This window comes from Echiichthys vipera (assembly GCF_963691815.1).
Source record: "Echiichthys vipera genome assembly, chromosome: 11".
NCBI classification, from domain to species: domain Eukaryota; kingdom Metazoa; phylum Chordata; class Actinopteri; order Perciformes; family Trachinidae; genus Echiichthys; species Echiichthys vipera.
The window spans coordinates 21,918,469-21,930,759 of NC_139836.1; the positions used below are offsets into that span (position 1 = coordinate 21,918,469).

The window sequence follows — 12,291 nt, forward strand, 5'->3', positions numbered from 1 at the left end:
TGCGACTGACACGCCCACTGGCTTTTTGTGATGGGCTGTATGACACCAGTGCACTCTGCACTAAGGTATGTATCATATCTGATTATGCAGAAAGACATTGGTAACTCGATGTGAAGAGATATTCACTTCTGTGCAGCTCTGCATATTTTGGATGGATAAAAGGCTGAAAAGCATCTGTAGACGTTTGTCCACTGTTGGCTAAGATAAAACCTCTAAAGACATTAGCAGCAGTGACCTTGGGAATACCGGCACATGTTGTCACACAGCACACTTCTCCTAATGTCTCTCATTCTGTTGTAATGGTAGGCTACAGTATAACAACTTATACTTAACAAAAAACACCTACACAGTCTTGCTTACTGTTGGTATATTTATTAGTTTACAGTTTTCTGGTCTGTTTTCAGTGTGTAACTTAAATACTCCAGGTCATAACTGCTTGCTTACCCTGGATTTATTTGAGGTTTGCACTTTCAAAGAAGCAAGTTCTGTTGTGGCAGAGAAATGACTTGCCCTTGGGCATGTCAAATAAATCTTAGACAACTATGTGCAAGTGTTTAATATCAGTATGTCCTCCGGGGTAGTTGTTGTTGGAAGGTTCTGACTGAGGGAAGAGGCGGTTAACTTAATAGTGACAGTGGTAAGGTGCATTGACAGAGTAAGCTGATTGTTGAGCCTGAAACACATCAGCTGCAATGCCAGTTCAAAAATATGTTTTATCACTTGCTTTACAGAGGAAACTTAGAAATCAGGTGCAATATTTTTTTCTTAGACATGAGAGACCCGATCTGTGATGACCTGCTACCGTCCTGTTCTAATACTGCTTTTAATACTTCCAGCAGACACTGTAAATTATGCTCCACAATCTCAAATACATCCAGACCTCCTGGCCTCAGTATACTCTACCACAGGATGGAAAGGTTATGAAGAACAGAGCAGTAGTTTGGCGACTACAATTGGACATCCATCTTACACACAATATCTTTTGATTGTGCGGATGTGGCAATTACCCACTAAATAGTTGATATATTTGATTTGGGCTGCTTTTGTCAGGAGTTGGCTGCCCTGCTTCAAATAAATGGTGTTCAGTTAAGCAACTGGTGAAAGGCTACATCTGAAATCGTACTGTGTGTCTCCTACAGATGTGTGGCGTGAGAGAACTATTATAGAGAGGGGTTGGATGTCTGTGGGTTTGGTGTTATGACGGTATGATTGATTTTTATACACACCAGACTGGGATAAAATTCCAAATGAAATTGGCTTTTGATGAGAGGTTTACCCCCATTCCTCAACCTCTGGACTAAAGCAGATATGGCAAATGATCAACCTGACTTTAGTCTATAGTAGCTCCAGAGTAAGCAGCTATGGATCCCTATGAATCTTCAACAGGAAAATGTTCTTTAACGTTCTCTTATTATAGAAGAAGTATAAAATACTAGTACAGTAAGAAAAAAGCTTAATGGTGCTGTATTCAACCTTCCTTGCGTGTATTTTTACCTCCTTCCCCTCCCTTTTATAAGCTCACTACTCAATTTAAAAAGAAATAACAATATTGTCAAAATAATATGAAAGTTAACTGGTATTTAAACCTCAAATATACTGTGGTTAACTCAGTTTGTTCAATATAGGCCATTGCATAATGTATATCACTTCTAATAACTTGGGAAACAAACTCAATCCTACATAGTCGAACTTAAGCCACCAGACTCATAAGGTACTCGGCAGGAAGCCAAACACTGATCACCATTGAGACCGTCTGCCAACAGTCAGCAGAGACTGACATATCCTTCATTAAAAAGTCATTTAAAAATCATGGTTAAAAGACAATCAAGTCTGCGACCATACTCAGTAACTTTAAAAAATGTTATGTACCTTTGTCCTTGTTTTAAAGTACTTTGTGTTCTTGTGAAATGTGCTTTGGTTTAATGCATTTTATGTCTTTTGTAGCTGTCATCACACCTGCCCAGGGACTGCAGTTGAAAATGAGCTAAGATGGCTAAACTGACTCATTTACAGGAATGTCTATTAATGTCCACTGTCCTTGTAACTTTAGACCATACAAATAAACACATAACACTAGCACGAGGTGACGCACTTCACCCATGCATGACACCTTAAGCCTTTGAGTGAGTAGGTGGGCATGTAGAAGCACTTTGTCATGACTTTGTTCGGAGTTGTTATACTAGAGACTATTTTTGTTACGGTGATGACACTTCTTTTCATGTCCTCTGACTTTGTATTGCTGTGATGTTTTGATTTAACCTTGGAATGCTTGCTCTCCTGTCTGCGCAACAAATTTACCCTTGGGTACTAATACTGTGACATCATTAACAACTGGCGAAGAGGAACGTGACATATCATTGTGAAGTCGGACTCACAAATGTCTACAGTATATTACTGTTGCTAAACCGGTAGAATAAATGATTGAATAACATACTGTATTTGAGAACAACTTAAGAATCTAAAATTGCATGCATCATGTCACAATCCCCAATCCAGTCACACTCCTCCTAGATTCCAATATGAGGATGGTCAAAATAGGTCTGCAATAGGTTTATTCCTCTTGAATCCATTCAAACCTGGAGCCTGATTTTCAAATTCGTTACCAACCATGAAATTTAAATCCTGATTGGTGCATGGGAATATGACATCATCATCATCATCATCATCGTCATCTTGCAACTCGGCCCACTTAACACAAGCAAGAAGAGTAAAGACAAAAACACAAACGCAAATCTGTAACGTGGAATAGTCATGTTCATGGAAAAGTGATGATCATTTCGGACCCCATCCATCAGCACAAAGCGAATTGAGAAAATATGTTCTGAGGGCCCCTAAAGCATCTCTGTTATGTCTCTCACTCATCATAAATCAACAATTGAATCAAGTCGTCCTCATGTTAACAATTCATACCACTATTGCCGGGTGGTTTTCACCCGAGCAAATAAATGTATGTGATTTTCATTCTGCTGCGTTTATGAGTGTGTGTAGCTTCAGCATTGTTTTTTTTCAAATCTTTGATGGCATGGGTGTCTTCCTAATCAAAACACACTTTTCCTGCAGGCACATGTTTGGGTGATTTTCACCCAGCAATAGTGACTGAAGGTAAAGTCAATTCTTGTTGGATTCTACCCAGGGAAAGTGTTATTTGTGGGCCAAGGACACTGAGCCTTCACCAGAAATGGGTGGACCAAAAAACAAGTTTCCATCTTCATTATTTGTTTTGTTTTTTTTAGGAATTCCTAATTTTCCAGTAATTTTGGAGCATTTTTATATGGTCCACTCATGATGCATTTCTTTAATTTTGTTAGACAGGACAGTTTAAAATAAATGAACACTACTCAAATTTGTCATGTATTGTCATGTTTTGATATATTTTGATGACAAGTACAATTTTTTGGGTGTATTATCTGGGGTAAAAAATCACCCGGCGTTAGTGATGGTGTTTTGAATTTGAGCGAGTGTTCTTGGCTTAAATGGTCAAAGCACCATAATCAAGGTCCCCCAATTTTACTAATTTAGATAGAAGCAATTTTACATTCCTTTAGCCTGATTGTGATTATTGCATTAGCCAAATTGCTTAGTAAGAATTCTGTTTATGCAAAGAATATAATCCAAAGCTTTTTAATTTATCAGAATAAAAGGCAAGAATTCCTCATCTTTTACCTGAAAACCCTTTGTTGTGATCCTCAGATAAGTCTTAACCATGCTTACAAGTCATGACTCAAAAGCAACATGAATACTTATCAGTAGCAGACTTTTTGTAGGTCCAGTGTTCGACCTTTGCATAATGAGGACAATATCTGTAGGTGGCCCTCCCACGCCTGTCAGCCTGCTGTTAAGCTATGCGTACACTGGTTACCGGTTCAACAAAAGTAGTCACGCTTCTTTAGTCAATGAGTTATACCCGGGGATTCCCCTAAGACTTTCTTGTCCATTGGAGACAGCAGTCAACCGTGTCGTTAAGCTTGGTGATCCACTTCCATGGCAATATTTTGACCTGAGCACTGTGAGACCTGCTGGCATGCTACATAGTGGCTGATAATGAGAAGGAAAAAGAAGAGAAAATGATGGATGAGAGGAGAGCACAAGGAAAGGGAAAAAAAGAGCATAAGTAGGATAGGAGGAGGAGAACTATCCTGGAGAGATGAGCACAGCAGACAAGAAGGGAGTGTGGAGAAAGCGGGAAGAGGAGGGTAAAAAGAACAAATGCCAGAGGGAGAGTGATTATCTGCATGTCACACAGGGAAAGGGATGGGAGGCTGTGATTAGAAAGACAAATCACTTCATTCACAAATCAGGAGCTTTACAGAGGCAAATGCAGACTGACAACAAAATTTGAATTGCCAGCTTTGACTGCTTGAGAAAATTATGTAAAAACCAGTAAACTGTCACATTACTATGAATAGTTTTGTCGTGTACTTAAGTAACTACTGACATGAAACTAAAAACAAACAGCATATTCATTTATAATCTAGACATCGAGTGGTCCTAATTCTTTAGTTTCCAAATCATTTACCCAATACAATTATTTAGAAATACTGCTGTGCATAGATAAAAAGTATGTATACTTTGTGGGAAAATCACTCCAAAATCAATAGTGCGCACACATAATTCAAGGTAATTCAGTGAGTCCAAGGGCATCAATCCAGATGGGTTCAACGTGATGCCCTTATCTAGGAAGTCTTTAGATCTATTAGATTTCCTTTCATCCCAGTTGATCCTCATATTGCTTACGAAAACAGTCTCCCACAGGGAAGAATTCCCAGCAACGCTCCTGGTACATTTTCCACACATAGGATTCCTGGCAAAGACAACATAGTGGTAATATATTTTTATATCATTAACAACGCAAACATATTCCTTCTTTATTGAAATAATCTTAACAGTATCCACAAAAATTCTAGTTCAAATATAAGCTCTTCCAACATTGTCTGCCTGACGGAGAGAGATTTTCCACATTCCACCTAGCAGCTCCGCTTTAATCTACACCTGAGAAAAACACCACACTGAAAGAATACACACAGTATATCCGGTGTATTTATTTCTGTAGATCTGAGTTCTTGAACCAAACACTATACTGAAATAGCATCCAATTCTCCAAAATGTTGGCTGATAAAAAGAATGTCATATTTTCTGCAGCAATCACATTCAAAATGCATTATGTGCCACAAAGATAAATCCAAATTATTCCAAATAAGAATGGATTTATTAGAGATACAAAAGGAAAAAGCTGCAACTCTTTACAGAAAAGGACTTGTCTTTTCTTCTCTATGAAAACAAGTAATCCAAAATTTGTTATAATGAAAAGATATGACAAGCAAATTAAAATACTTGCGATTTAAAACTACTTCACTTCAGATTTATTGCAGAAATACTGCAATGGCTTATGAGTAAAAAGAGAAATTATAATCATAAAGGGGTATACCTAGCATGAACATTATCATAAAGTGTGTGTGCCAGGGCTGATAGGGTTTTTGAGAGACAGACTGAATACAGATTCTGTCTTAGTTGAAAAGGTTACACTACAGCTTTGTCATTACCATGGCATAGGATGGAATAAATAGGCCACTGAGACATGGAGGATCCGTTGTGGAAGGATATATTAAGAATGTAACATTTGGCAGTGACAGTAGTATTGTTTTAAGAGCTTTAAAAGTGCAAATCTTATTCTCACTTCAATTCCATCATGCATAATCAGAAGAGATAACTATTGTACCTGCCCCGTGTGTTCAGTTTCATCCTTGTTAATAAGGTACATCAGAAAAAATCTGTAAGGACACAGAGGAGGAATTTATGTAGCAACTCTTACACCTCCCACTCATAGAAAGTTGTAGCATTAAATTTAGTTCGTGCAAATTCACGGATTGTGCTGATCATATAACAGTTGTTAGGTGTTTCAGGTGTAAATACAAAAATAGATTAAATCAGATTAGTTACTTTAAAACTTAAATATAAATATTTGATGATTGACAAGAAGAACAAAGCAACTGATTATGACAATTCAGTCTAGGGACCTTTATCAGGTAAGCTTTAGATGTTGCATGAGTGAACACCATAGATGCATAGACATGAGCAGAGAAGAGTCGTTCTGTGGGAGGATACAAACGCATTGAGAAATCATACTTATTAGGTTCAATAAGCTCTTGCCAATGGCATTTACTGATGTGGCAACACAATGTGCATAGTGCAACGTCTTCCAAATAACTGTTTTTAACCATCCACATAGTGAAAAAAGGGTTTATTAACTCAGTGATAAACTGTGAATCCACACAGATGATGAGTGGATGTTTGTGTGGTTTGTGGTGTTATCAATCTGATACTCATATAAGTCAATAATTGATTCATGTGAAACAAGACAGTGGTTTGAATCTGAATTATAAATGTAAATGCTGAGGGCTCTATTGTAAAAGGTTAACATAACACATGCAGTTGTATTTTACATCAAGAACAGTTGAAACAGCTAATGTAAAACAGAACTAGAAAGGCGCTCAGAGAGCACAGACCTCTTTGCCAAGGTCATGTCCTATCTGTCAAAATTCACAAAAGTGAAAAATCATATGTGTATCAGTCCTGTCATGCTGATCCTCTCCATCATTTAAAGGGTTCTTTGATGACCCATCCAACATACACCTGTCCAAGTTTCATAAATATTGGACCAGTTGCTTTAATGCTGACAGCCAAGTGGATAAATGAATAACCGATAAGAACACTGATGGAAGTGTAGTTTATTTTTATGTTCCCCATAAAGGTTAGGTGCCTTTTTAGTGACAACATATCAAGTTGTGAGTTTTAGTATTTGTTAAAATTATTAGGTTGAGACGTTGGCAGACATAGGCATGAAAGTAGTGAGCAATAAATCAACTCACAGGTAGTTGGCCAAGTTGTGCTCCTGTAGAGTGTGAGTCTCAAAGCCATGAGGGACGGTATCAAAGTATTCACTTCCTATTCCACATATAAAACATTTGGTCTGCAGGAGGAAAGAAGTTAGACATGTAATGATTCATGAAACAGGCTTTGGCAAACATACGAGTATATTAGACAAAAAAAATTTAGATCCACACAAGATCAGAGGCCTTTCGTTTGAGTGCTCTGTGACTCAAATGGCATTTAGTCTGCTAGCACAACAATATTACACCAATATGAAGACAGGATTTTTTTGGGGGGGTTAATGCAATATTTTTCCCTTCCCATTTGGTGCTACAAATTATGGGAGTATGGAAGTACTAAAGCAGACTTATCGTTACCGTCTGCAGCAGAGCAAATTGTGCCTAAATAAAGCATTGCCACAAATTTTCACAGCGGCTTTATCCAGGCCTTCAATGTCTGGGAAAACAATAATTTGTGTTATTTATTTTTATACACACACAGTGGGAAAGAAACTACATGAATGCATTAAAGCATACAATACTAAAAAATGACAAGACTGCGCTATATAGTACAAATATAATACTGCTCATAATCACAGCCCCTGCTTGCTTCTTTGAAAACAGTGTGTTGCAGTCAAATGCACAACAACTCTCTGCTGTTTTCCGTGTCTTGTGTTTTTCCATGTGAATGTACATTCGCAGATCCTGACACTTGTTTGCCTGGTCTAATCACCTGTTGCCGATTGTCAGCCTGATAATTAAGAATCTTGTAACCTTACTTGTTCTACCTGCAGAGTCTGCTTTGGTAGGATTCTGATCACACCCGCTGCAGCCGCAGGGTCTGACATTCACTTTTTTCACTGCCACTAAGACAACTTTACCTGCCACTTTTAAAAGCTATGCACTAAATAAATAACATTTTGATAGTTGAGAACATCATTTACTGTAAAAATGTCATTCAATGTTCAAGTTAGCCAAAAAAATCATTACATTCATGATAAATTCACAGCGAGGAGTACTTTACAACAAGAAATTGAGTTTCTGTTAGCCTGAGAGCTACCAGTAAGATAATGTTAGCTGCATGCTACCGCCAGAAATATGCAGATTTGTTTGTTTTTTCCTTCAGATGCACACAAGTAGGTGGGGGTGGAGAGTCACTGTCAACCAAAATGGTCCCTTGGCCAATAGTGTTGCTTTTATACTGTTGCAAGCGACTTTGTGATGTGTAGCTCGATCAAATCATATGCTTATCTTACAAAAGCTGTTTTTCTGTTGTGCGTTATCTCTGTCAGCCAAAGGGGCTAATGGCCTGACGATTTTACAAACCACTGCCAACAATTGACCTGCATTTGGCGGGGGCTAATTTCAAACCATGCATTGACGACATACCATAGAGGGATATATGCCCTGTGGCTACCTGGCCAATAAAGCTTCTCCTCAGGCTCCAATAAAACAAGCTTTACATTTAACTCGGTTGAACTTTGAGGAATCGTAATTAAAAAGAAACACATTGTACTTCATCCAGCCCTCACTTGCCAAGCTCCAATTAATCTTACAGCCTCCAACAAAACTACACTTGTGTCAGTGTGCAAGCAGGTTGACAAGAGTGAAACAAGCCTTAGAGGCTGATAGTTCTGAGTAAATAACCATTAAAGGTCAACAGAAAAAACAGCAAGTGATTTTTCTTCTTATCAAAACTTCAGAACTACATACTGTACAACCTCAATACCACGTAACATGTACTCAGGCAAGTGCACTTCTGATATGTAGTCAATCTGTGTCCAAACGTGTGCATACAAGAGAGTGTTTGTGTGTTTGTGTTAAATCTCACCTCCATATCCTCTTTCACCTGCTCCTGCTGGTCACGAAGCTCCCCAAAGGCATCAATTATCAAGCCTTGAAAGAAAAGGATACAACTGTGTGAATTGCGAATCTGTTTGTACACATGTGCACAGCTGTGCTTATCTCTGAATGACAGATGTCAGTGAAACTTAAGGACTTAGTGGAATAAACAGATACTTTGTGGTGAGGTGATACAGGGTGAGTAAATAATAAATAATAAAATGTACTGTGTGCATCATGGTAAAAACATGTGGAATATATGTTGATGTTGGTGTGTATGACTCACCCTGGATGATTGCCAGGAGAATGACAATGACGAAGAAGAAAAACGTGATGTCGAAGACAATGCGTTCCACCTCAAACTCGTCTCCAGCAGGGTCGTCGATCTCATCCCCGATGCCCCCGCCCGCACGCACTCCCACATACATGTGGAACATGTAGCACTGACAGAAAATACATTTTCGTTTATTGTGTACCATGCTTTCCACTTTCGAAAGAGAAAACTTTTTCCTCACACTATTGAAACAGCAGACAGCAAGAGAAAAAGGCTGCTGTTTGACAAGTGAGGTAAGGGAAGAAAATGTAAAGTATCTAAGTAGGACTACAGTTTTGTTTCTCCAGAATTCAGGCTGCAAAACATAATGAGACTTTATTCAACTAATTTTCATGCCTGTCTCAATGCTAGTTGCTTTAGGGTATGTATTTAAAGAGGCAGATATTATTTTTAACAATTTCACAGAATAGAAAAATAGATAGACAGTATTCCCCTACGAGGAGTTCATCAAGAATATGAGACAAGAGGAATTAAAATTGTAGTTCTCTAGCAAGAAACCTACTGTGCTTTCATCCAACGAAGATGAAATTTCTTAAACAAAAACAAAATAAAATCTAAAAAACTGGCACTTTTTTTTGTTCAGAGGGAACCAAGTGAGTAATATTTCCTCAGATTCATAAACATTTGCCTAAAAAATGTTGTTGTAATGATGGAAAAGGGATAAAAAAATCACTGTTGCTAAAGTGCTGCAAAAATTCCAGCATAAATAATAACACAGCGAGTGTGACAGAGGATTTAATGTATCCCCTGTCTCATATAATAGCAGGGTTTTATTCAAATGCAATCGCTTATGTGAGTGACAGTGGAGTTCATATTAGAATAGACCAGGCGGTGAGGTGTTAATGTTGTGAATAGCAAAACAAAGAGCTCTGCTGAGGCTTGAGGGACTGTTTTCTATCCATGTGTCCATCATTTTATGGAAAAGTAGTAGGACTAAGACAAGAGGCTGTTCTTACTTCAACAATTGGGATCACTGTCAAAATCCTCCTCCACCCTTCTCTATCTGAGGAGTTAGAAATTCAAGTGTGTGGCTCTGTTTGTGTTAGAAAGATAAACAGAGCGATAGCGAGGATAGGAATATATATGTGGAGAGACTCCTGTGTGTGTGTGTGTGTGTGTGTGTGTGTGTGTGTGTATGTGTGTGTGTGTGTGTGTGTGTGTGTTTGTGTATGTGTGTGTGTGTGTGCGTGTGTTTAATGTAATATGCACACTTAACTCACAGTAAGCATGTCATTGCACTTCATGTCTCGGATGTCCTTGTCTTCACTCTTGTTGTAAAACTTCCTGAAGAAGTTGAAGGCCACCACAGTGTAGAGATACACCACAACCGCTAACAGGCCCACGGTGAGGACCAACTAACAGACACACATAATTACAAAGGGATAGACAGAGGCAGATGGGCTTTAATACGCTTCTTCATCTTAGAAAAGCAGCCAATATAACCATACAGCGTAAAAAGCAAACATCACATGCATGCAAACTGCACATGTGAGCACACACTAGGACAGATGGACAGAGAATTAAAGACAGAAAGACACACACACACACGCACACACACATGCATGCACACACCTGTTTCCCATTATGCGTGACAGAGGAAAGGATGGTACGAAGTGTCTTAAAGCCCATGGCGATGTCCAAGAGGTGGGCAGCAAAGAAGAATTTGTTAAAATGTCCCAGAACCGACATGGCCATGTACCAGGCCAAGTACAAGAAGGACTGTGAGCACACACACAATGACATACACACATAAAAAAAGGCAATATAGATTACCAGGACCGATAGAGAGACACATGTGTATTTTAGATAAGGCAGAATCACAGGATATTACCACCGTCATTTCTGCAGCACGTGCAATCGTATCAAACAAAATCTTAGTACAGTAGAACAAGTGATTTAATCAATGAGGGATAAGCCATAAAATATATGATGTTTTACACACGCTGCTGTCATTTTACATTATCTGTGCAAATAAACTGCGGGAAGTGACACCTTTATCTTGGCTTTGTAGGAACAAGAGGGCACTCACAAACAAACTAAGAAAAGCCATAAAACATTAGACACAACACTGAACTTACATTATCAGTGAACACAACTCCTAGTTTCCAGACCTGGTACTTCATGTCAATGGAGCTGAATCTGAAATAAATAGGATCATCACACATATGATGGTAAGAACCTGGAAAATAAGGCCAAAATGCCCATTGCTAAAATCAGACCCTTGCTGCTACAGTGTCTTTTCTAAAAGAGGATGTCTGTCATGTGGCTTCTTTTCAGAATGTCCTGTTCCTCCACAAGTACAACATAATGTTCCAGGACCTTCTTTTTGTCCGGCCACCCCTGTTAGGTAACATGCACGCACATACACAAAAATGTACACAGTATTAGGGAAATGACAGCAGCAATCCAATCATCTACAATTTTATTTGAAGATGTAACAAGACCAGTGATCATTTTCACCAGAAGGGTCATTTAAGAGTTCCATACACCTTCACAGTAAATCGCATTAGATAAAGCGCTGTGTCGATCAACTTTTTTGAACATTTTCCTTTTTATGGCAATACCAGGTTTCCTGTATGCAAATATACAGGTATTCTCCAGAGAAGGTTGCCGCATTGCTATCGAAGGCAATCATCATTTATCATTTATAACAAAGATGATTATACTATACTGACTCTTGTCTTGTGTTATGCTGAAGTGTATGACAAACAAAAAGAAGAAACACGTTTTTTAAATGGTATACTATCAAATTATATTTTTTGTCAAACAAACTGTATACAATGCAGAATAAAGGACAGACTAGATTGCTGCAGTTTCCCACTGATGTCTTTAAAGAATGCAACATGGCAAGGACTTTTTTTTTTGTACTCACAGAACACCCCAGGCAGCGTCTCTCTTGAGCCTCCTCCTTTCTTTTCTCTCAGAGCTGAAGTCTAATGCAGCTCGGTCCAGACCAAGGAGTTCACTAATCTTCTCAAAGCCATAAAAATCACCATACTTATCCATCACCTGACGGAGCAAGAAGACAGGTTTACATACAAACAATAGTGTCTTCTGTGTCTTCTCATTTGAATAAAGAATGGCAGGAGATAGCAAAAGGTAAGGGACTGAATTCTTTTGCAGTCTGTTCCAAAATGAGACAGCAGCTTCTGCTGAAAAGATGGTGCTGTTAATGACAGCTACTGAACAAAAAAGAAGTAAGGATTTTCCTTACCTTATTATTATCCGTAATTAAACAAGGAGCATGCG

General features: G+C 38.5%; 1 protein-coding gene across 1 annotated transcript in view; it reads right to left on the reverse strand.

Moving 5' to 3' along the window:
* Positions 1-4,705: 4,705 nt before the first annotated feature.
* The window catches only part of LOC310953421 (ryanodine receptor 2-like), a gene marked incomplete at both ends in the record, with an annotated part of 60,918 nt that continues 53,332 nt past the window's right edge, over positions 4,706-12,291 (reverse strand). Inside the window, 9 exons of the mRNA XM_083922457.1 lie at positions 4,706-4,801; positions 5,717-5,768; positions 6,867-6,967; positions 8,698-8,762; positions 8,995-9,151; positions 10,263-10,397; positions 10,615-10,761; positions 11,121-11,181; positions 11,915-12,051. Coding sequence (XP_083778583.1) covers positions 4,706-4,801; positions 5,717-5,768; positions 6,867-6,967; positions 8,698-8,762; positions 8,995-9,151; positions 10,263-10,397; positions 10,615-10,761; positions 11,121-11,181; positions 11,915-12,051 — 951 coding nt within the window. The remainder of the gene's footprint in view (positions 4,802-5,716; positions 5,769-6,866; positions 6,968-8,697; positions 8,763-8,994; positions 9,152-10,262; positions 10,398-10,614; positions 10,762-11,120; positions 11,182-11,914; positions 12,052-12,291) is intronic.